The following is a 26,861-nucleotide window of genomic DNA, read 5'->3' as shown; positions in this document are numbered from 1 at the left end:
AGATTATACTCTTTGCATGTATATACTATATGACACAAATTGACAGAATTCAGCACTAACAGCATATCATATTCTTCAGTTCTTGTCATAATGCCATAATCTTTATCTGTGTGCAATATTCCAACGTATGACGTGCACGTGGCGTTTGTCGTTGTGCGGATAACTAACTCGTCAAAGTGACGAGTTTCATGTCTAGTTCTTTATATAGTTTTGTTAATTAAAAAAAAACATAATTATTCATATGTAATATTTTCTTAATTTAATTTAGATAAAATAGTTTGTTCTTAGTAGATATGTTTTAATGCTATATGTGATTCATTTTATTAATATTTTACATTTAAAGTCTTGGTCTACTATTAATTATTACTTGAGAAATTTTAACCCACAGATATTTTATTTAGATTTGATTTTCCTTTATTTACAGCCATTTACTACAACTGCACGGTGCACAGTGGCATTATACGGGTAACATTTTCTTTTATCACATACTTTACTTACATATATTTTTGCCTTTGATCAGTTTTTTAGTTTTGCAGGTGTTCAATAGACAGTACAGTATGTTAAGACCAACTTTTCGGCGCAGTGAAGAGGGTGCCTTAATTCTTGAAGATACATCTGCTGCTGTAGTATTTAACAGCTTGAGAAAACGACCAACTGGCAAGTGTCTAACACCTGATGATGTACGCCAAGATGCCTTGAAGGAGGTGTGCAGGCTTGGTGGAAACACCAAAGATGAATGTGATGTGTTGGGCTGCTACAGGTTTCAGCATGGTAAATACAGTGGACAAACATTCAAGTGGATGGTCGAAAATGTACTGGAATATGCAGTATGCTTTGTAATTAAAATGGCTAATGAAATTCCAAGTACAAGTTCACTTAATATCAACAAATTCAACTTTAAGAGGTACTTGGAGTCTTTCCCAGAAGGCAAAGAAGCCATAGCAATGAAAGAAATAAAACGCCTCAGGAAATGCCCAACTAGACAGACATCGTACATACCTGTTGGTATTGAGCTACAAAAGGTTAAGGATGTCACAGATGAAACACTTTCTGGTACTGATGTCTTTGATGCTTCTTTGCAACCATCAACCTCATATGCACCAGGTAAGACTTATTTCATATTTTGTGTTTTTTGTGCATTTTCTAAATTAATAATTCGAGGTTTTGCATTTTTAGTGCCTGTGTATGTTGTAGGTTTGCTGGGTTTAGGTTTTTTTTATGCATTCATTTATACTCCAATCATAAAATCGTGTTGTTTAAATATATTGCTTTCTAGCATACTGTAGATAGCGAATGAAAGTAGTTTACTGCTAAATATTCTTTAATTTTCCGTCTTGCAGCTCAACCAAATACATCTTATGAACCTGTTAGTACTATGCCATCCACTACAGAAACTATCAAACATAGTGAAGGTAGTTTATTTCATGTAATTTTAATTATTTTGTTTGATGTTTAAAACTAGAAAATGAAAATTACATAATGTAGTTTAATTAATTATACAATTTTGTCTTGGTTTTTCTTGCAGATTGTCTCATACCAGATAAATGGAAGAAGAACTTGCCCGAGATTGATCAACAGTGGATTTCAAAAACCTTATTCAAGAAATCGAAGAAAGGGACCGCAGAGTTGGATTCAACTAAACTCAAACAACTTTGGTATTATCCACCTCAACCGGATCCGCTCAACAAAAACATACCCATGGCCAACAGTTACTTCGGTCATCGTCTTCTTCTTTGGTTGCCCCGCAAGACTTGGCAGGTGAAGCTGGTCTGCCCTCGGCCAGAATGCAAGAGCTATCCACTAACATCAGGCGGCCTCCATGGAATCGTTCGTCCAGTCCTGGATTTAGACTGCCACTACTTTCTTGCAACAGAACAACTGAGGTGCTCTAACTGCCAACAAAGACAAATTGGCTGGAGTGAAAACATTTTAAAGCAACTTGATTTAGCGCATCGCCTTCAGTTTCCTGTTGTACTTTCGTATCACTTGGCCTGCGACAACCGGGTCCTGCAGCTTCTAAAGTACCGTGGTCTCGGGAACAGTCCATCACAGCTTCGCCAACAAGTCTTAGAACAACACACAAGGCGGTGGAATGAGAGAGTGGCTCTCTACTTAGAAAATTGCAAGAAGTTCTGTGGTTCTCATGATGATTATGTCATTGCTGCTTCTAAATTTGATGAGGTGTCTAAAATGATTCCTGTTCCCACTGTCCAATGGTTCCTCACCATCTACTGCAACGAAGTAATGGGAAGAATCGACGAACTCAAGGCTTCTATCACATCGACGTTCGGAAGAGTGTTGAAGATTGACTCGACCAAAAGGGTAAATAATTTCTGCAATTTGCTTTTAATTATTTTAATTTTTTTTTGCAGATTGTCGGGAAGCTTTCTTCCTAATAATTATTATATTTTTTTTGCAGATTGTAAGGAAGCTAGCCGGTCGTGCATGTGGAACAGGAGCATGGGCAACAAACGTCGGAAATGAGCACGGCCAGGTGCTCATTACAGTCCTGACTGCTGCAGAAGGATGTGGCCTAAACAACATGACAAACGGTATCATTAACCGATATGCTTCGGCAGGCGTACCTCCTCCCGATATTCTCTACGTCGATCGTGACTGCTGCGGTAATTCAAGCATAAGGAAGATGTTCAGCGTCTGGCCTGACATGCAAATTCGCCTGGACATCTGGCACTTCATGAGGAGAATTGCTGCAGCTTGTTCAACAGAATCACATCAGTTGTATCCGATCTTTCTCAAATGTCTTTCCGCTTGCATTTTTGAGTGGAACGCTGACGATGTTGAACGTCTGAAGCTCGCCAAGCGTGAACAGCTCATTGCAAGCAAGAAGCATTCCAACCCAACAGACGACATCATATTGAAAAACATCAGCAAGAAGGAGTATGCTTTACATTGTCGCAGGACAACACGAGGGACTCGCGAGACTGCCGACCTAATCCGAGAGCTCCTGACTTCCCTCGATGGTGAAGAAGGCCGTGACACAATGGGCGTCCCACTCTTAGACTCCGAACAGACCTGGGATATCTGGAGCTCACAAGAGCGACACATCGCCTGCATCCAGGATCCAGAAGGCATCCCGCTCTACACAAAAACCAGCGAGATGCTTAAGGGTGGAGTTACCTTGCCAGTTTATCGTTGCGCAAGAGGCTCCACTTCTTTGGAATCGTTTCACCTTCACCTTAACAGGTTTATTCCAGGTACAGTATTACTTTTTATTTGGTATCTACCAAATCTTCAAACCTATCTACTGATTTTTGTATAATTTCATAATTATGGATGTTTTATTTTTTTCTCAGGTGAGCGTGCTAGCGACTTACATTTCCAAGCTTACCTGATGGAAGGACTTGTTCGATGGAATGCAAACCGTGCACTAGCTGCTACCCAGTCTGGAGCACCCATCTCCAGTACATATAGTGGACTGCATCAGCATGCTCTCAACATACTGGCAGAGCAAGTGATTGGCAAAAAAGTGTACAAAAGTTTTATCATTCCAAACAAGTACACTGGAGAACTCATCGGAGTGGAGTACCTGTATAGCCAGTCGAACAAAGTACTCGAAACTCAATTTCCTGTCAAAACAGATACCATTAATGATGAAGACTTTGATGAAGAAATTTACACTTTTGATGTTGATGAAGGTTATGATGACAAGACTCAACCTGACTACAAACCACCTAAGCGTTGTTTTAAACCTCGAAATGCTAAAGAAATCTCATCACCCCAGCTGGAGCCCTTGCCTTTATGTGACAGTAATGATGATGATGGTGAAGGAAAAGCAGCCCTTATTGACACAGTGAGTTAAATTTGTATTATTAGCTTCTACCTCACAAATTTTGTTTCTGTTTTGAAATACAATGCACGAGTCTAATAATTTATTTTGTTTTCATATTTTACAATTTAGGAACTTGAGGATTCCACTGGACCGGACAACATTCCAGGCTACGCCAAAGTTGAAGCCCTGGCAGACTACCTTATGCAGTTTAAGGAAGACAGTGGAGTGATAAGTCAAAGTCATGCTGAACATGTCGCAAAGTTGTGGAACAACCTGGATGCTTATGACAAAACCATTAAGCGCAAAGCACGGCATCAAGATTACTTGACGAAAGGCAGGTTCAAGAAAAGTAAAACTACTTCCGTAATACCTGGTGTTGAAAGCACTCGACGGTAAGGCAGTTTCCAGCGTTTTTCACTTTGTTGCATGATGAGTCTTAAATCTAACTCGTTTCTTTGTTTTTTTTTTTAAAAAGATGCTTCTTAGGTCAGAACACCGGACCAGCTCAGTGGCCGGACTGCAATCGATATATGGAGTGCATTATTACCAAACTGTGTGAAGCGTATCCATCTACCGTATCTATCGAAGGTAAACGTTTCCAGCGCTGGCCGCTCATTACCAAAGGCTACAAGAACATTCGTCGGAAAGTGCTATCGAATGGACACCTGATGTTGTTTGCTAAGCTTCAGTTGATGGAGATAAATCGTACGACACTCATCCAGTGGTGAGTTTTAACTTGTTATTACTGTTATTTTACACTACAGTAAATACATTCAAGTTTTTAAATACTGTGTTTGATTTATTTACAACAGGTACAACAGAACATCAAAGAAGCAAGAGCGGCAAGTGTTGGAATCTGGCATCTCAGCAACAGTACCCAAACTTGTCTCTGATAAAACCCTACTTGAACCTTTAACCAAGCCAGCGGTGCTAAACGTTCATACAAGCGCTCCATCTTTCACATTTGTCCTACCAAAAAACACTTCCGGCCTAGCAACTCTAGGAAACAGACCGTCGATCCCAGTTCCAGGCGAGATAGCAAAACCACCACCATCAGTCCCTGAGGCTAGCAGTACTCGTATTCCTAGAACTACCCTCTTGTACAGAAAACGAGTGGCTAAAGACATATCGGAAGGGAAACCGATCAAAATATACAAACCAAGAACGTCTGCGATTGTGTGCTCAAAGTGTAAGCAACCAAGGTTAAATAAGAACCACACTCAGTACTATGGAAATTGGTATTGTGCTGCAACATCTGATGTGACTTTTGAAGAATGGAAATCGACTATGGTTGCCATCCGTCGCCTTCGTCAAGAGCGGAAAAAAAAGCAGCAACAAGAATGATTCCAAATGATTTTTGTAGCCATGGATAGACTTTTTATACTCTTTCATATATCTTCAATTTTTTTTTGTTCTGTGATTTTATATTCACTTTTTATGCAATTTGGCAATTGGGCCACCATATCTAATGGCATTCTGAATGTACAATAAAGTTAATAATAATAAAAAAAAAAAAAAAAAGTTTTTAATGCTGCCAAATCCAAAGAGCAATGATTAATGTTGTAAATTATTTTGTAATTTTTATAAATTATATTCAGTTTTAATTATTACATTATAATTTACATTATATCATTCATTGCACTTTGTATTTGAAGGTCCCAAGCCCTTACAAAAAAAGCAGAGGGGAAACTTTCTGCAGTTGAGTGTACATTAAATGGTGAATTCTATATTCTTGTCAAGAGTATTTCCTTAGCAGTGTAAATTCTCAAATATTTTATATTTATTTCAAGAGCAATTCCACTACAATTCATTTTAATGTGAATCAAATAATTCCTTCCACCAATTCTAATAATATATTGTGATAATAACTCATACTATAGAGGTTATCATCCAGTAACCTTTAGTTACTCCTCTGACAGTTACACATATCATATGGTACCATGTGGCCTAGAAAAAAAGCCCCAGACAAAGTTAACGGTAATTTTGTCTCAATTTTTGAAAAAGGCTAACTTAATATCAAACTACTTGGAATATTGTTGGCCAATTAGAAGTCAGGGTGGGTTTTTTAACTAGTTAATTAATAACTAATACAGCACACATATTGTAGTCGAATTTACCGTTTTTTAAAAAACAAAATTCATGTACTATAGTACAAGGATTTTGTTTCGAAAATTGGATAAAACAATGTCGACTTTCTCAACTTTTAACATAAAATTAAAGTCTTATTATTCTATTATTTAATATTTTTATTCATTTAATACATCGATCATGTGGTAAACCCCTAAAATTGACAGTTTTTAGTATGCCGGTATTCAAAACAACCTCCTAGATTCTTGGGCCCCATTGGCCAATTGTCCCGTTTCCTCATTATCTAATGACCCAGTCCAATTCAGTTTTAATGACCCCACATGGCTCTGTCCATTTCTTGTCCATTTCTTTTTGCGTTCTTTACCTTTCCGAATGAGAAGATTGAGCTGTACCCTTTACACAAAACAAGATGTATTGTTGTACTGTATGAGGATTAAATCTGCATAAAAAATAGAGCCTCTATGTACGTTTCTTAATAAAGTGTTGCTTTATTACAATGAAAAATTGTGCCGTTATAGAAAGTACCTATGAGCCATCAAAGCTGTAGTTGATTGCTAATTGTTCCAAAGGAATTTGTGGTGGTTCAAGTCTCTTTGTTGCAAAGGTAGTTTCAAAGTTAAAGAATTCGCGGACGAAGAAATTGCATCTTGATAATGAAACCAATTTAAAGAAACTTCAGCAAAAGAAGGAACAATTTTATTCTAAGTTCGTCACCTCATTCATGGAGTATATAGACGAATTGCCAACTCAATCACCAGATGATATTCAAAAGTATATTGCCAAAATTCCAGATAAATTATCTTCTTCTAATGAACAAAATTCACAGTCACAGTCGGAAAGCAACATTATGAAACATCATTTTCTTCATCTGGTCAATATGTGCCAATACCTGTAGTTGCTTCATCATTGATTTCATCTACTCCGGTTCCTACTATATCAACGTTATTGATTACCTCTAATTCTGTGACAATTCCTGTCCCTAATTATATTTCTGCTCAAGTATCATATAAAACAATGACTGTTGAAAATACTGTGCCAATAACATCACCACAATATCTTTTACTCCGTCTCAACCTAGGACAGTCCGATCATGTCATCATACCGTGCTTCAATGACGGTTTCTTCATCATTTACAGGGGCGGATCTAGTATTTTGATAAAGAGGGGGCCGTTATGGGAAAAATAATCGCCTAGGGGCGTCCGGGGGGCCAGCTCCCCCGTAAAAATTTTCTTCTAGACGCCCAGAGATAGCATATGCAGCGTTTTGGCCAGTTGATTCTTGTCATATAATTAACTGAATATAGTGGGTTTTATAGATCATATTTAATATACGGAACTGTTTTTTTTTTGCGCCAATAGCCTAAAGTATGTTTTCCCGTCGCGAATTTTTATACATTTTTTACGCGATCGTTAATGGTTTCTTGTTTTTTTCGACGTTGCTGGGACACATGGACGTGAAGCTTTGCAAAGCCAAGGCCGGTCCCGCCGGGCCAGTGTGAAAATTGAAAAAGTTACGGGTTTTGATGCTTCAACCCAGCCGGCCTAGGACATGTTTTCGCTGATATCTTAATCTAGTCTTTACACTAAAGACAAACATTAAATTAAATTGTTTTTATTTTAAAATTTAGTTTTACTTACACTTTTTTTTTTATTTTAACGATTTTTAATGTTGATTTGTACCCCTTTTCATGTAAAATCGTTGATAAAATCGTATGTAAATGGGTGCATAATATATATATATATATATTACAAAAGGGGGAGGGGGGGCAAGGGCGGCTGATTTACTCCTTATCAACATTTTAAAACGTCATTACCGCCACATTGTGTTGCGTTTTGCCAGTTCACAAAATATAAACTTTTTATTCAACAACCAATGGAATGATAAACCAGAGAAGAAGAATCCCAATCAGTGCTGACAAACATCTCAATCTTTTGCCACAAAGTGAACGTGCCCTGTACGTATTGCAAGGACCATCATATAGATGACTGTGAAGGTTTCAATAAACTGACAAGACGTGACTGTGGTATGACTAATGAACATTGAGCATACCAATGTCCTGAGGTTATAACATGTAAACATTGTTTGCATATTTTCAAATGAAAAAGGTGCTGCTAATACATCTTTATGCATTTCAGTTTCAAGTAAATCAACAAATACTTCCATGATAGTTCCTGTGTGGCTTTGAAGTTCTCGATGCCTGCATAATGAAATGCTAATTTTTTGCATTTTGGACCTCCAGTTTGTAAAGTCAAGCAAAGAAGTTGCAGGATAACCCTTGTGATTGTAAAAGATCATCATCTTTTTTTTTTTTCGTTTTCTGTAATTTTTGTGTCTTGTGTATCTCTAAAACTTGCAAACATAACATTTCGTAACTTTCTCAACGTAATTCATGTGAAGTTGTGCAGCTAACATTTTCATGACGTTTACAATTGCGCAACGTGACTTACTCGCAATTTTATGAATTTCGCATTTTTAACATAGGTAAAAAACGACATAACATTTTAATTTGAAACTTAGCAAAAGTGTAATTTATATCATGCGCTAACTTTCTGTTGAAAAAAAAATGGCATGTTTCATTGAAAGTTACGCGCGTTTAAAAATTGAAAGTCAATTTCTAATCAACTTTCTACGCGTTATTTAGCATATACAAATTTAACGCTATGTGCGCTCGGTGCGCATGTAGCGTTTTTTTCCAGCCTTTTCTCGTAGTTTTACCAACTTTTAAACAATTTTGACTTAAAATCACTTCATACGAGCACATCGAATTGTACAACTTTCGCACGTTTTTTATGAAAATGTTCAAAAATTCGTCAAAATTCATCGTTTCTAAACTAAACGGTGAAAGTTATTTTTATTACGTATTCTGGAGGATGATGAGAAATTATCGGATCATGCATCAATATGGCTAACCGAACATTGTGACATCATCGTATGGCCATCCGAATATAAAATATAGAATTTTTGTCTCTTTCGTCATAGCTCATTACATTTAAATAGAGCGCATCTCCACTTATTCATTTTCCATTTTCCCCAAAATTTTGATATTGTCTAGGTCAATCAATTATCTTTCGTATGATTTACCATTTTTTAAATGTTGATAACGTCATCATGTTCAAAAGCGTGAATAACTTGGGTCACTTATTTTCATCATTACAGTAAATTTCAATATGTTATAGCTCCTCATAATAAAAAGTGATACTCATGATTAAAACATTTTCTGGAAGCTGTTGTTAGATACGAATTCATGTGCAAAATGTGCGCATCGGATGTTGCGACGTCATCATATGGCCAGTTGAATTATAAAAGTCGTATTTTCATATTTTGCGTCATAGTTCATGACATTTAAAAGAGAGCGCATCCATATTCTACGTACCCAAATTTCTTCGACACATTAATATGTTGTTGCTAAGATAATTTCCTTCCAAAATTTCTATCTACGTGTTTCATTTTGATGATGTCATCATATTAAAATTTGGAATAAAAAGAGGGTCCCGTTACTTTTCACCTATTCTGCACTGTATGTAGTATGTATACAGTAGTGTATACTGTATATATACTTAGACACAAAATAAAGAGGGCACACTAACATTTTATTTTCTTCAGGCAAAATCGTTTTTCTGTGCACAATATTCTAACGTATGACGTGCACGTGTCGTTTGCGCGGCGGATAACCTAACTCGTCCATAGTGACAAGTTCAAATCTAGTACTTGTTTTATTTCCGACAGCATTGCTAAAAACTTAAGTTAGATGGAAATAGAACCAATCTACTCTTGTCAACTATGCATAGCAACTCATTCATGTCTGTCGTGTCGCAAGTTTAGCCATATGAAAGTTGTCAGCTTTGACTGAAAGAATGTGATATTGTTATCTTTAATTTGTTTTTGATAACGTCATCATACCCAAAAATTGCAACATGCTACACTGTATATAAATAAACAACAAATAAATAAATAAATTTACCACAAATTAAATATACAATATAAACAGTACTGTATATATTCTATATGATGATGATTCAGCCTATAGACATAGGGTGACAAATTAAATTCTAGTTTTTTGTTATTGGCAGAATCCATTAATACAAATTGGGGAAAACTTGCAGCTTGAACTGCAAAATTAAATACCTTAAATTAAATCGAAAATCTTTAAAGTGCACACAGGTAATAGGTATAACTGTGTACACTGGACCTACGGTTTATAGTCCTTATCCGAGAAGACTTGTTCCACCACCAGAACTAGGAGCGAGTCGGCCTCGAACCCTTGCCGATGTTGTTGGCTCTTTAGGTACGGTAAACGGCGCCCCTGCCTTAACCACTCGGCCATTTGACTTTACATCAAATACAAAAAGAATGACCAAAACCCAACTATTGCAATGTGGACTTTGTAGGGTCATTTCACCCCAAGGTTCCCAATTACTTTTGGACGATCCCTGTCTGCTAAAAGAAAATCTTACCGTTCATCAGGTCACTAGTTGCTGTTTCTTTAGATATGTAACTTGGACTCTTTGTCAGAGACAATCTTGTGTGTGTTGATTTTTTGGCAGTTTTTAGTTTACCTAAAAAAAAGATTTTCTGTTTAAGTGTATTGTATGCCACAGGTGATAAGCAGTTCAGAAACAATGTGTTACTAAGGAAAAACTGCAACAAATATATTGTTATTGCTTTGATATCCAATTTCAGAAATCCTGAAACTCCTCAGTTACAATTTTGTGTGAATAATGGCCGACTTAAGTTTGGCCGAGACGGTTTATGGCCAACTTGACCTGCACCCATTTATTAAACAGTAATATAACTATCACTAAGGAATCACTGAGCATAGTGTATAAAGACATCATAGTGAAGTTATATGTAACTTTTGGTGGGAATGTTATTTATATGGCTACCAGCAGATTATAAATAATTTAGAATGGTAGGCATATAAACATACATAATTTTAAACATATTATTTTTATATTATTAATGCTTTTTACCATAAATATAATTAAAATATTTATCACAACAGAATATTTTTGCCCGTGGAGTAAACATATACTTTGTTTCACAACAAACAAACTTCCACTTGGCCGACTAGCTATTGCTATCAATCCAACAAGAATACTCACTAACCATGTACAGTATTTTCTTTTTTTTTGTGAGATGACGAATGTTATGCGATGAAGAAAAGTCGCAGATAACCCTTTGTTATTGTCAGGATCTTTTGTTTTCTATGTTATTCTTTTTTTCTTTTCACAAATTTTGTTGCACATGTACGTCTAATTCTTGTCAACATAAGATTGTATAACTTTGTCAGAATATTGATTTGTAACTGTGGATCTAGGCCAGTTTGCCGACTTCCAATTTGCCGACTTGCTATGTAAATGGTGTATCAAATAGCCTAGTCAGCACACAGAAAACCCACATTGTCAACAATAATAAAACTATGAAAAATCATACTTTAATCAATGGCTTCTATTATCTAAGATACCTTGGTGTTTTGCAATGTCTTTTTCATTTAAAAAAATCATGCACGAACCTAGCCAAGTCAGCGATCGCTAGGCCACCTAGGCTAGGCCTAGCTAGCTAAGCTATACAGCCCACACACGTAGTGCCGTACGTCACGGTGAAGGTCGATCAATGAAATATTAATTATTCTTAAATACAACACTACATTACAATTGGAACATATTTATGTACATTTTAAATACCTTATATGAAACTGAACAATAAAAAAAGTTTAATAATTGATTTATCAATAAATCAATTTTCTTCACATGAGTTACAAACATTTTTATTTTACGGCATCATATAAAAAATTAGAATAACGCGAGTTAATTAATTTCATCTATGCAGTATATTTTAATCTGTTATAGATCATCGCGATGAAAAGTGACCCACATGTTAAAGCTGTTGAATTATAGATATGAATTCATATATAAATTTTGTCCATATGATGTCATGACGTCATCATTATGGCCAGTTGAATTAAAGTTAACATACTTAGCCTTCCTGGATTTCCGTAAGGCTTTTGACACGGTTTGGCGTAATGGCCTTTTGTCAATAGCATGGAATACTGGTATCCGTGGTAAAGTCTGGAAAATTATTGATAAACTTTATACAAATGTCAAATGTAATTAAATTAAGTTTGATGATATTGTAACTGATTATTTTGATGTCGATGAAGGGGTTAAGCAAGGCTGCGTATTATCACCGACCTTATTCTGTATTTTTATAAATGAACTCTCCAAAATGTTATATAATGAAAATGTCGGATGGCATACTTTAGGCACAAAAATTAGCTGTCCTTTTTGGGCTGACGACGTTGTCTTGATTGCTAAAGATGAAAATGATCTGGAGAAAATGTTATCTATCGCTGGAATTTTCTCCAAAAAATGGAAACTTAACTTTAATTATGACAAATCAAATATTGTGGTTGTTGGTAAACGTACTAATAAAACTAAATATTGGCCTCTTGCAAACCACTTCATCAAAGAAGTAGATGGTTACAAATACTTGGGAGTGAATATTTCAAGAAACTTCTCCGAAAGTATACATGTTAATGATGTAGTTAGAAAAGGGAATAGACTAATTGGATATCAAGTCCATTATTAATGAGCAAGAAGATTTTAATAGTATTTATTATGGTAATATATTGTGGAAAACTATAGCACTACCATCAAAATTTAATCAGCTTATAGTGCCAGTGACTACAAAAAAATAGAAAACATTCAGCTACAAATGGCTAAAACACTACTAAAAGCACCGCGCCAACCTCGATAGTCGATCACTGAGAGAGGAGCAAAGTTTTAAGAACAAACAAACTTTGTCATGTTGGCGGCGCTGTTTATAAACAACTGCAGAGCACAGCAAGCGCGACGAAGTTGTTGTTACAACCTGTTTCAGTACTGATCGAGACGCGATCTCTGCCCGCGAGACATGAGAAGCTAGCGGCTTTGCAATGATAGGCCTAGGTTTGTGCCGATTGAGCATTAGCTATTTGGCGAATTGCAGCCAATGTTTTTTCGCCAAATTCGGCTTTGATGGTGCACTTGGCAATTTGGCGAGCGGCAGCTTAAACCCTGGGATTGAGTGCTGACCTCGACCAGCGAGACGTGAACGTTTTACAACAACAATTGAAATCAATCATACGTACATAATACGAGCCCTTTTTATCTTAGATTACTGACCTTGTTATCCTCAACAAATAATACAAAGTGTATATTAATTAACATAATAAAAAACAGTAAAATATACGTTTAAAATTCACATGAACAGCTTCAAAGTCATGGTAAAATTCATATCTTCAAATTCCGAGTCAACAACACCGAGTTGATAGCGAAACTACTATATCGCTCGCTTGCTAACCGCTGACTGATTGACATACTTCAACGTGCACCTCTCATGCACGTTGTCACTTTCATATCCCATATCAAGTGTATTTGTGCTTTTACACTATTTAATAATCATTATTAAGGCAGACAAGACCCTGCTATAAATAGACCACAATTTAATTACAGAATAACAAAAAAAAATTACAAAATATCAAAACCATTGAAATAAAAAAATAATAAATGAATATAAATGAACACACACAAACAAAACGATTCCAAATGGTTTTATATATTCGTGTTTCCGCAGCAATGTATTTTTTAATCGATTTATGCGAAACTTTTTTATTTTATCTATATTTATCAAATAATTAATACACCACGAAAAATACCCAAAATAATATAGTTTGATATTTTATACTTTCGTTGGTGTTTGCATGCATCATCTAATTCACACAGCACCATTTTTCTTTAGTGTCTTTTATTTTTGCAAAGTCTGAACAGTCAAAAGTAAAGTACAAAGTTCCATATCTAGTATTGCTTTCATTTTTTAGTGTACATATATTTCAAAGTGAATGGATAGTGTATAACAAAATCAATGGCCGTAAATACAGTAGTTCCAAATTTTATTCTTGATACAAAACAAAGTACTTTTATACTTTCCCATGCAAAGTATATAACCACCCACATAAGGCAGAGAATAAGAAAAATTCACCCCAACCGAGACTTGAACCCGGAACCTTCTGCTTTATATGCAGATGTCCTAACCATTAGTTATTATAAATACATATTTAAGTTTTGTCAATATACTTACTTTTTTTTAACGAATCAGCAGATTCCACACTTTCTTTATCATCCTCACTATCGCTAGATGATAGTTCACTATCAACAACTGGACAAGTTTCTTTAAATTCTGCCAAATGGTGATTGTTAAATGAGTCATCCGATGTTTCTTTTTTTCTTAGCAACAAAGCTTCTCCAGAAGAATCAATTGAACTTCTAGTAGACTGTGAATTAGAGTCAAGCTTTTCTGTATTTGGTGAAAGATCTTCTATACTGGTAAGTGATGTTGATGGTGGAGTATTTGTGCAAGAAGCTTTAAAATCTGCTGCATTGATAATTGGCTTATTCGAATCTCTTTCAGTGGTTTGCAATTTTGTTAAAACTTCAGTATTAGAATCTTGAAAAAAATAAAAACAGTTGAGGTAAAGTTATCATGATAATAAATCAATGAAATACAGTTAATTTGTGAAATTTTAGTGATATAAGATGATATAATATATTATTATTATTACATTTATTTACCCAGGGTAGCCCAAACAGTTAAAAACTGGTTTCCATTGGGGCCCTGCATTTTACGTTATTTTTTTAAATATTTTTTTATTACGGTATATAAAATGTACAAAAGCAATAGCACACAGTTAATAATGTTTGTATTACAATAACAAATATTGAACAAAAAAATCTATAAAAATACATCAATAAATTCGGATACAATTACAATTTGAGGGCAACGTAGCTCCTCTCATTTTGAACACCGTAAGGTCTTAATTGTACTTAATGCATTGTATCATACAAATTAGATTTAAAAACATTTACAGACGTCTCGGTTCTGAAGTCGATATGCAAATTGTTCCATATATTTGTCCCACTTACACAAAAACTCGTGAGGTAACTTTCCTTTTTCGCAAAAGGGACCTTCAACTTCATAACTGTTGACTGCCTTGTTTCACGAGTTTGAGGTAATGGAGTGAATAGGTTTGTCATGCCTGGGGGTGCCAAAATGTTGAGACATTTAAAAACGAGTATGGCTTTTTTATACATGACTCTTTCGGAAAACGGGAGCCAGTTCAATTTTGAATACATATCAGATGATGGGGTAAGAAAATCACACTTTAATATTATTTTAGCTGCTCTTTTCATGCACTTGTTAAGCAAAGTATTGTGGGATATGTACCGACCTCCCCATACTGTACAGCAGTAGTCCAACGTTGACCTAACTAAACTTACATAGAGTGTGTTTAGACTGCGTTAAGGGACACAGCCCTGTACTCTGCTTACTCTGCTTAACATACCCAGTTTAGATGAAACTATTTTCTTAACATGTTCAACATGTGGCGTCCAACTTAATGTCTCATCAATAATTTACAATTCGTTTCTCTTACAATTACAGTATTGTCAATAGCAACATTAAATTGTACACTGGAAATTTTCTTTTTGGATCCAATGAGCATGGATTTTGTCTTGTTTTAATTTATTGTAAGTTTGTTTCTAATGGCCCAACTGTTAACTGTGTCCAGTGATATGTTTAAGTTATCTTCAACGCTGGAGGAACTGTACGTTAACGTTGAGTCATCAGCATACATAAAAAAATTACAATTTACAGGGATACAATGTGGCAGATCACTGGTATAAATGATAAATAACAGTGGTCCCAGAATGGATCCCTGTGGTACGCCAATGCTCAATGGCAGAGGTTTTGATATTTTACCACCGATCAATAGCATAAAAACATGCATTAGTCAAATCATGCAGTGTCGTTTCTTTTTAATGTAACGGCCTAAATCCAGATTGGCAACGTGGACTATTTTCATTCAAAAACGAATAAATTACCGAGTGCACCCATCTTTCTAAAATCTTCGATATAATCGGTAGTATTGAAATAGGCCTATAGTTGTTTGTATTGCATTTGTCTCCCCCCTTGTGAATGGGTGTGACCAATGCATGTTTCCAATCTGCGGGACATCGTTCACATTGTATTGAGAGGTTCAATACATGCGTTAACGATTGTATGATAGGTCTATTATACGGAGATGAAATTTTAAGCATATTCACACTAATTCCATCTGGACCTGTTGCTTTACTAGCAGACATGGATAATATTTGCTTTCGAACAAAATCTTCTGTGACATTAGGCATACACGGTTGAGGTGGTTCGTAACGTGGTAGATTACGGACATTGTTGTCCATATCAAATTCCGGTGCTAAGTTTTCACTATTTGCCATACGATGTCCAATTGTGGAAAAATATTCATTGAACGTATCAGCAATGCCAACATGATCGTCAATGTTCTTTCCATCTTTGTAAAGGATTGAATTTGGGATAGATTTTTGTTTGTTCGGAAGAACCTCTTTTAGTTTCTTCCACAGCATGGAGGAATTACTTCTGTTAGCTTCAATGGGTGATGTGAAATATTCCCATTTCTTTATACGGATGTTGTTGGTTACACTATTCCGTAGTTTTTTTAATGCAATCCAATCTATTTCTAAATTAGATTGTTATGCGATTTCATGTTTACGGTCACGTTGACGCATAAGTCAAGAGGTACTTCGGACGCGTTTCGATTTTATCGGTGCATGTTTGTTAATGAAACCCATAAATAGGGAATGCCATAGAGTCCATGCTTCCTCAACACTATAGCAGTTTAAAACATTTTGCCATGGGGTATTTAAGAGATCATTGGAACGAATCATAATCTATATTTTTAAAACATCAACTTTCTTTTTTATTAAGTTTCCAATTTTGGGTACCGTATACCATGTAGTGGTCACTAAAAAGTACAGGCAATACACCACATTCATCTATTAGCTCGGGTTTCAAACTAAAAATAAGATCGATTGTGGTTTTGGTCGAATTAGTGACATGGGTTGGATCGCGTATAAGCTGCGTCATTTGGAACAGATCGAAGCACGTAGATAAAGGACTGGAACTGATAATGACATATCGATGTTAAAATCACCAATTATTTGCTTACATTCACATTGCTTTTTCCATAATGTTACTCAATTTGTTTATCAATTCAGTAGAACTTGATGGAGGTCTATAAACAGAACAGATTAGTATAGGCCGCCTTTGCTTATACTTTATTTCTATCCAAATGCATTCGACATCGTCTGTTTCTAAGTTGTCTCGACGGTGTTGGTTGGTGATATCGGGTCCAGTTTCGCGTCGGTTGATACTTATCGATAAAGCCCCAATTGTTCCGCTTCGTGATGGATCTCAGTAGATGATTCGTGTCATTCACCTTCTTACATTGAGAGGCCGACTCATTTTTCCGATGGATGACCGATGAGACTGTTACTTCTTATGGCTGTAATATTTCGCAAAGAGTGAAAATATTAGCAGCAATAGACTCCGGACTGTCGTAGTTATTGTTACTGCCGACATGTATAATTACTTTATCAGTACAGAACTTGTTAGACAGGTTTTTGGTGTTTAGGACTATATCTTTGACTTTCGCTCCTCGCATAGTCCGGCAAATCACTTTCATGTTTGTTGCTCTACTTAGTTTTCTTGGTTGAAGTAGCTTGATCATCGAGTCTCCCATAATAAGAACATCTGCAATAGCAGGATTTGAAGAAGCGACATCTAAAGTAGCGGTATATTTTGACATTTCCGTGTTAAGCTGCTTATGTTTATTTCTGTATTCATTAAGCTGTTGCAAATATGAGATCGCTTTAGCAACTGATTTAGCGGTTGTGGACGGGATAGATACTGTTCCTTGTTCGTCATCAAGATCATCTGGATCCAAGAAATCAAAGAAAGTATTAATCAACTGTTCAGTCGCAGTACGAGGATCAATATACTAATACAATAGGGCTATTGTTAGCTTTCCTCGGTGGTTCAGCTTGATTGGTTTTGTCCGTGCACCTACAAGGACGGGTACAGTTTGGACACCTAATTACCATATCAACGGTTGGATGTTGTTTTGTTTCGAGAGCTTCTTCGGTTAAAGGAGAACACCTCATTAGCATATTAATAGTAGAATGGAGTTTATAACATTCCTTTTCTAATTTTTCCATTTTTTTCACTTTCATATAATGGAACAGCAATTCGTTCATTAATTGTTAAAATTTGTTCTGACAATTTGCAATCAAGTGATTTGATATCCGATTTGACATCTAATATGGCTTTGAGTATAGTCGACAAGATTAAAGTAGGTTCTGTGATGGGTTCGTGTATAATGGCGTCAGTCCCTATGGTAACAGTGGTAGTTTGTTTACATCTTAGATTTGGGCTGACTTGTAGAGCTCAAACAAAACTTTGGAAAACTATTACGATGACCAAATAGATAAAGGCAGAGCTCTCTAATATCATCAGCTGCAATATCCACTGATCTACGTGACTTTAAGTTATAAGTCGAAACGGTACTTAGCGTTTTGCTTGTAGGACCATTCACAGCCCCGGTGGTGTCCGTCCCGGTATCGTTCCCGGCGCCATGCTGAGTAATGTCATGGTCATGGTGCTTACACTTCTCAAATATGACTTTCCTGGCTTGTAATAATTCATCAAAAGTGAATTCACTGATGTAAAAATATACTGCTGACCAGACCAGAGTGCCATTGGTCACAACCAATTATTAGAAACTATTGAGAAACATATGCCATTATTGCATTTTGTAGACTTCCCAACCTATGTGATATATTAGTCAGATCCAAAGAGTGAAATTAACTCTCATAACAGCCAAAATGTTGGCAGTCTTTGCGGCAAAACTTGTTCATTGGTTGACTATACTGAAAAATTTAAGAGTAACCAAACTGGCCGCATTTTTCGGATAAGACAATCAATTAATTGTCTAACCAAAAACATCATTTATCTCATTTTTTTGTGGTAAACAGTACGTCGGGGAAACAAAAAACACTCTCTGTATGAGAATGACACAACACAGATCAGTTATCAAAACATTAAAGCTTGATCAACCTGTAGCCGAACATTTTAATTCAGCTGGTCACTCAATTGCAAATTTCAGCATATTACAGTATTTACAGAATACACTGTATATATACAGCGTAGCATAGTCGAAATTACGAGACCCCTCTTTTAAATCCAATTATTAACACGATGACATCATTAAATTGACATATAAAGATAACTATTTTAGAAGATAATTATCTAAATAATTACATTAATACAAATTTGAAGAATTTTGGGCAGAATACACTGTATATATACAGCGTAGCATAGTCGAAATTACGAGACCCCTCTTTTAAATCCAATTATTAACACGATGACATCATCAAATTGACATATAAAGATAACTATTTTAGAAGATAATTATCTAAATAATTACATTAATACAAATTTGAAGAATTTTGGGCATGTAAAAGTGAGATGCGCTCTCGTTTAAACGCAATGAACTTTTACGCAAGAGATGAAAATATGACTTTTTGAATTTACTGTAAAATTTAAAATAAGTTACCCACGTTATTTACATTTTTAGACATGATGACGTCATAAAAATTAAAATATTTTTAACTCATGCGAAAGATAGTTGATTGACGTAGACAATATTAAAATCTCGGGGAAAATGGAATACGTATAAGGGAGATGCGCTCTGTTGAATGTGATGAACAATAACGAAAGAGACAAAAATCCTATATTTTACATTCGTGTGGCCATACGATGACGTCATAACATCCGAGAGGTAAAAATTCTGCATGAATTTATATCTACAATTTATCGTCTTACATAATAAGTTAAAAAAATTGGGGGTCACCGTTGATCCTGAAGAGCTATAATAGATTCAAATTAGGCATAATTTTGACAATATTTTGTAAATTTCGCAACGTCATTCAAAAACAGGAGGTGCACAAGTTCATGTAAATGTCGATATGTTCTGTTTACCGTATATTTCGGTGTATAAGTCGCACCTGTGTATAAGACGCACCCCCTAACTGAGAGTAAAATATCGGTATTTTTTATATCGTCGATGTATAAGACGCACTTTATATTTCATCAAAACAATGTTTTTTTAAATTGTAATCACTATTATTGTAATAAGATATTTTGTTATATCTACAACGGCGTCCTTTATTTTGGTTTTTTCTTACCTCAACAAGTTGTTTCTAACTTATTATTCATGAGTTTCGCACCCGCAACATCGAGTGCATGACCGTGTGTGTAACACGCACGTGTGTGGGCTAGCCTCGCTCGACATCGATCATTTCGAGAGGGCGCACGTTTTCACGGACAATCGTATTCGATTAGTATCTATGTAATGTATCCGAGAAGTGTGTACGCTAGGTCCATGCTATAATCACCTGGAGAATATACTAGTCGAATACCGTACACCATGTGACCGCCAAGACGGGCGGTCGGCGATCGTGCGTATAAAAATAAATACTATTCCAATCGTAAACGTTTACAAATGAAATTTTATCGGAGCGCCTAAAACAGCTCCATAATGAACAAATCTTTTCATCATATTTAGTATAACATCACGCTAAAATGCCTTGAAAACTAGGCAGAAGCAGGTTTCCGTTACGTTAGTACACTGTATCTAGGCCTAGCCTACTCAGGCCTAGCCAACGAGGTGACGATATGTACAATCTGTATGGTGAGGCATTTATGTTCGGTGTATAAGACGCACCCTTAATTTCGAGGTCAAATTTGCGACTTATACACCGAAATATACGGTACATGTTTTAGAGAAACGCGACGCACAAAAATGACAGAAGGAAAGAAGCATAATACAGAAAAAAATGATGAAACAAGACAATTACAAGGAATTATCCGCTACTAAGCGGATAACTAATAAAGATGAAAATGATTTTTACAATCACAAGGGTTATCCACAACTAAGTTGCGGATAACCAAAAAAAAAAAGAAAGATGATTTCATACAATTACAAGGAGCTAATAACATAGAAGAAAAAAAAAAGATCCTGACAATAACAGGGGGATAACCAACTAGATTTGAACTCGTCACGGTTAGTAACATGCACATTCTATTCATTAGGCTCAATCTACAGTAAGCTGTACCACAACGATTGTACAAACAGCATTTGCTAAATAGTGTATAATGTCTTACGGCCTTGTCGAAAAACACCATTGAGGTGAACAATTGTTACCGTGATTAAATAAAGTTTTTATTATTAGGTGATCATTTAGAATAAAATGATCACCTATTGTTATTGTACAAAATCTTTATTGGTTATCCGCAACGAAGTTGCAGGATAACCCCTTGTGATTGTACGAAATCATCTTTTTATTAGTTATCCGCATTCAGCGGATAACTCCTTGTAACTGTCCTGTTTCATCATCTTTTTAGTTATCCGCTTAGTAGCGGATAACTCCTTGTGATTGTAGTGGATCAATATTTTTTTTGGTTATCCGCAACTTAGTTGCAGGATAACCCATGTGATTGTAAATATCTTTTTTTTTCATCTTCTTTGTTATTCTTCTTTCTTTCCCGGATTTTTGTGACCAGCATATCTCTATTGCTTGTAAACATAACTTTCTATAACTTGGTAAAAAGATTGACATTGAAGTGTAGATGTGCAGCCAAGCTTTTGGACGATGTCAGATCCGCGTTGCGTAAGTTACGCGCGATTTTATGAATTTCTATAACTGATCATAACTTTAGAACCAACAAATATTGTTTCATGAAACTTAATAAAATTATAATTCATATCATAGGTCAATTTTCTATGGATTAAAAATGGCATGTTTTACAAGAAGTTACGCGCGCACGCGCATTTAAAGTTTTAAAATGCGCAAAATTAATTTCTAATCAACTTTCTACGCTGATCATGACATTTTGAGCATGTCAAAAATTCCCGCGCGCGCAAAATAATTTACGCGTATGGTGCGCACGGAGTACGAAAATCATGTTTTTTTCCCTTGAATTGTAATTTTCCAGCCTTTCCTAGTCATTTTGAAAAAGATTGACATCATTTCAAATTAAAATGACGTCATACGAACACGTTGATTTATACCATAGTTTTCTTGGTTGAAGTAGCTTGATCATCGAGTCTCCCATAATAAGAACATCTGCAATAGCAGGATTTGAAGAAGCGACATCTAAAGTAGCGGTATATTTTGACATTTCCGTGTTAAGCTGCTTATGTTTATTTCTGTATTCATTAAGCTGTTGCAAATATGAGATCGCTTTAGCAACTGATTTAGCGGTTGTGGACGGGATAGATACTGTTCCTTGTTCGTCATCAAGATCATCTGGATCCAAGAAATCAAAGAAAGTATTAATCAACTGTTCAGTCGCAGTACGAGGATCAATATACTAATACAATAGGGCTATTGTTAGCTTTCCTCGGTGGTTCAGCTTGATTGGTTTTGTCCGTGCACCTACAAGGACGGGTACAGTTTGGACACCTAATTACCATATCAACGGTTGGATGTTGTTTTGTTTCGAGAGCTTCTTCGGTTAAAGGAGAACACCTCATTAGCATATTAATAGTAGAATGGAGTTTATAACATTCCTTTTCTAATTTTTCCATTTTTTTCACTTTCATATAATGGAACAGCAATTCGTTCATTAATTGTTAAAATTTGTTCTGACAATTTGCAATCAAGTGATTTGATATCCGATTTGACATCTAATATGGCTTTGAGTATAGTCGACAAGATTAAAGTAGGTTCTGTGATGGGTTCGTGTATAATGGCGTCAGTCCCTATGGTAACAGTGGTAGTTTGTTTACATCTTAGATTTGGGCTGACTTGTAGAGCTCAAACAAAACTTTGGAAAACTATTACGATGACCAAATAGATAAAGGCAGAGCTCTCTAATATCATCAGCTGCAATATCCACTGATCTACGTGACTTTAAGTTATAAGTCGAAACGGTACTTAGCGTTTTGCTTGTAGGACCATTCACAGCCCCGGTGGTGTCCGTCCCGGTATCGTTCCCGGCGCCATGCTGAGTAATGTCATGGTCATGGTGCTTACACTTCTCAAATATGACTTTCCTGGCTTGTAATAATTCATCAAAAGTGAATTCACTGATGTAAAAATATACTGCTGACCAGACCAGAGTGCCATTGGTCACAACCAATTATTAGAAACTATTGAGAAACATATGCCATTATTGCATTTTGTAGACTTCCCAACCTATGTGATATATTAGTCAGATCCAAAGAGTGAAATTAACTCTCATAACAGCCAAAATGTTGGCAGTCTTTGCGGCAAAACTTGTTCATTGGTTGACTATACTGAAAAATTTAAGAGTAACCAAACTGGCCGCATTTTTCGGATAAGACAATCAATTAATTGTCTAACCAAAAACATCATTTATCTCATTTTTTTGTGGTAAACAGTACGTCGGGGAAACAAAAAACACTCTCTGTATGAGAATGACACAACACAGATCAGTTATCAAAACATTAAAGCTTGATCAACCTGTAGCCGAACATTTTAATTCAGCTGGTCACTCAATTGCAAATTTCAGCATATTACAGTATTTACAGAATACACTGTATATATACAGCGTAGCATAGTCGAAATTACGAGACCCCTCTTTTAAATCCAATTATTAACACGATGACATCATTAAATTGACATATAAAGATAACTATTTTAGAAGATAATTATCTAAATAATTACATTAATACAAATTTGAAGAATTTTGGGCAGAATACACTGTATATATACAGCGTAGCATAGTCGAAATTACGAGACCCCTCTTTTAAATCCAATTATTAACACGATGACATCATCAAATTGACATATAAAGATAACTATTTTAGAAGATAATTATCTAAATAATTACATTAATACAAATTTGAAGAATTTTGGGCATGTAAAAGTGAGATGCGCTCTCGTTTAAACGCAATGAACTTTTACGCAAGAGATGAAAATATGACTTTTTGAATTTACTGTAAAATTTAAAATAAGTTACCCACGTTATTTACATTTTTAGACATGATGACGTCATAAAAATTAAAATATTTTTAACTCATGCGAAAGATAGTTGATTGACGTAGACAATATTAAAATCTCGGGGAAAATGGAATACGTATAAGGGAGATGCGCTCTGTTGAATGTGATGAACAATAACGAAAGAGACAAAAATCCTATATTTTACATTCGTGTGGCCATACGATGACGTCATAACATCCGAGAGGTAAAAATTCTGCATGAATTTATATCTACAATTTATCGTCTTACATAATAAGTTAAAAAAATTGGGGGTCACCGTTGATCCTGAAGAGCTATAATAGATTCAAATTAGGCATAATTTTGACAATATTTTGTAAATTTCGCAACGTCATTCAAAAACAGGAGGTGCACAAGTTCATGTAAATGTCGATATGTTCTGTTTACCGTATATTTCGGTGTATAAGTCGCACCTGTGTATAAGACGCACCCCCTAACTGAGAGTAAAATATCGGTATTTTTTATATCGTCGATGTATAAGACGCACTTTATATTTCATCAAAACAATGTTTTTTTAAATTGTAATCACTATTATTGTAATAAGATATTTTGTTATATCTACAACGGCGTCCTTTATTTTGGTTTTTTCTTACCTCAACAAGTTGTTTCTAACTTATTATTCATGAGTTTCGCACCCGCAACATCGAGTGCATGACCGTGTGTGTAACACGCACGTGTGTGGGCTAGCCTCGCTCGACATCGATCATTTCGAGAGGGCGCACGTTTTCACGGACAATCGTATTCGATTAGTATCTATGTAATGTATCCGAGAAGTGTGTACGCTAGGTCCATGCTATAATCACCTGGAGAATATACTAGTCGAATACCGTACACCATGTGACCGCCAAGACGGGCGGTCGGCGATCGTGCGTATAAAAATAAATACTATTCCAATCGTAAACGTTTACAAATGAAATTTTATCGGAGCGCCTAAAACAGCTCCATAATGAACAAATCTTTTCATCATATTTAGTATAACATCACGCTAAAATGCCTTGAAAACTAGGCAGAAGCAGGTTTCCGTTACGTTAGTACACTGTATCTAGGCCTAGCCTACTCAGGCCTAGCCAACGAGGTGACGATATGTACAATCTGTATGGTGAGGCATTTATGTTCGGTGTATAAGACGCACCCTTAATTTCGAGGTCAAATTTGCGACTTATACACCGAAATATACGGTACATGTTTTAGAGAAACGCGACGCACAAAAATGACAGAAGGAAAGAAGCATAATACAGAAAAAAATGATGAAACAAGACAATTACAAGGAATTATCCGCTACTAAGCGGATAACTAATAAAGATGAAAATGATTTTTACAATCACAAGGGTTATCCACAACTAAGTTGCGGATAACCAAAAAAAAAAAGAAAGATGATTTCATACAATTACAAGGAGCTAATAACATAGAAGAAAAAAAAAAGATCCTGACAATAACAGGGGGATAACCAACTAGATTTGAACTCGTCACGGTTAGTAACATGCACATTCTATTCATTAGGCTCAATCTACAGTAAGCTGTACCACAACGATTGTACAAACAGCATTTGCTAAATAGTGTATAATGTCTTACGGCCTTGTCGAAAAACACCATTGAGGTGAACAATTGTTACCGTGATTAAATAAAGTTTTTATTATTAGGTGATCATTTAGAATAAAATGATCACCTATTGTTATTGTACAAAATCTTTATTGGTTATCCGCAACGAAGTTGCAGGATAACCCCTTGTGATTGTACGAAATCATCTTTTTATTAGTTATCCGCATTCAGCGGATAACTCCTTGTAACTGTCCTGTTTCATCATCTTTTTAGTTATCCGCTTAGTAGCGGATAACTCCTTGTGATTGTAGTGGATCAATATTTTTTTTGGTTATCCGCAACTTAGTTGCAGGATAACCCATGTGATTGTAAATATCTTTTTTTTTCATCTTCTTTGTTATTCTTCTTTCTTTCCCGGATTTTTGTGACCAGCATATCTCTATTGCTTGTAAACATAACTTTCTATAACTTGGTAAAAAGATTGACATTGAAGTGTAGATGTGCAGCCAAGCTTTTGGACGATGTCAGATCCGCGTTGCGTAAGTTACGCGCGATTTTATGAATTTCTATAACTGATCATAACTTTAGAACCAACAAATATTGTTTCATGAAACTTAATAAAATTATAATTCATATCATAGGTCAATTTTCTATGGATTAAAAATGGCATGTTTTACAAGAAGTTACGCGCGCACGCGCATTTAAAGTTTTAAAATGCGCAAAATTAATTTCTAATCAACTTTCTACGCTGATCATGACATTTTGAGCATGTCAAAAATTCCCGCGCGCGCAAAATAATTTACGCGTATGGTGCGCACGGAGTACGAAAATCATGTTTTTTTCCCTTGAATTGTAATTTTCCAGCCTTTCCTAGTCATTTTGAAAAAGATTGACATCATTTCAAATTAAAATGACGTCATACGAACACGTTGATTTATACCATTTGCGCGCGTTTTAGTTGAAAATGTTACACAATATTGTCAAAATTATGCCTATTTTGAATCTATTATAGCTCCTCAGGATCATCCATGACCCCCAATTTTTTTAATTTAATATGTAAGCAGATATGTTGAAGATATGAATTCATGCAGAATCATTACCCCTCGGATGTTATGACGTCATCGTATGGCCACACGAATGTAAAATATAGGATTTTTTAAAAATCTCAATTTAATAGAAAAAACATGATTTTCATGCTGCGTGCGCACTGCACGCTTAAAATTGTTCGCGCGCGGGGGAAATTTTGACATGCGCAACATGTCATGAATGGCATAAAAAGTTGATTAGAAATTAATTTTGCGCATTTTAAAATTTTAAATGCGCGTGCGCGCGTAACTTCTTGTAAAACATGCCATTTTTAGTTAACTAAAAGTTTGCCCTTGATATGACTTAAATTTTCATAAAGGGTAAAAAAAAAATTACGCTTGGTTTTTAAGCTATGATCAATCATTAAAAATCATAAAATCGCG

General features: G+C 35.5%; 2 protein-coding genes across 3 annotated transcripts in view; one reads left to right on the top strand and one right to left on the bottom strand.

The window, feature by feature from the left end:
• The window catches only part of LOC144844447 (histone-lysine N-methyltransferase SETDB1-like), a 258,872-nt gene that overhangs the window by 47,075 nt on the left and 184,936 nt on the right, over positions 1-26,861 (bottom strand). For both annotated transcript variants that reach the window (XM_078701370.1, XM_078701379.1), the window contains 2 exons: positions 13,997-14,362; positions 10,333-10,434 (listed from right to left, as the gene is read on the bottom strand). In XM_078701370.1, the coding sequence (XP_078557496.1) occupies positions 10,333-10,434; positions 13,997-14,362 (468 nt within the window). The remainder of the gene's footprint in view (positions 1-10,332; positions 10,435-13,996; positions 14,363-26,861) is intronic.
• LOC144852806 (uncharacterized) lies at positions 534-5,222 on the top strand. Its single transcript, XM_078710789.1, has 8 exons — positions 534-1,104; positions 1,341-1,412; positions 1,526-2,322; positions 2,420-3,215; positions 3,315-3,811; positions 3,920-4,182; positions 4,266-4,514; positions 4,603-5,222. Exons 1-8 carry the CDS (start codon positions 558-560, stop codon positions 5,132-5,134), a joined length of 3,753 nt encoding a protein of 1,250 aa, XP_078566915.1. The 5' UTR covers positions 534-557; the 3' UTR covers positions 5,135-5,222.

The sequence above is a fragment of the Antedon bifida genome, chromosome 1, assembly GCF_963402885.1.
Source record: "Antedon bifida chromosome 1, ecAntBifi1.1, whole genome shotgun sequence".
NCBI classification, from domain to species: domain Eukaryota; kingdom Metazoa; phylum Echinodermata; class Crinoidea; order Comatulida; family Antedonidae; genus Antedon; species Antedon bifida.
This window is presented reverse-complemented; position numbering and strand designations above follow the sequence as displayed.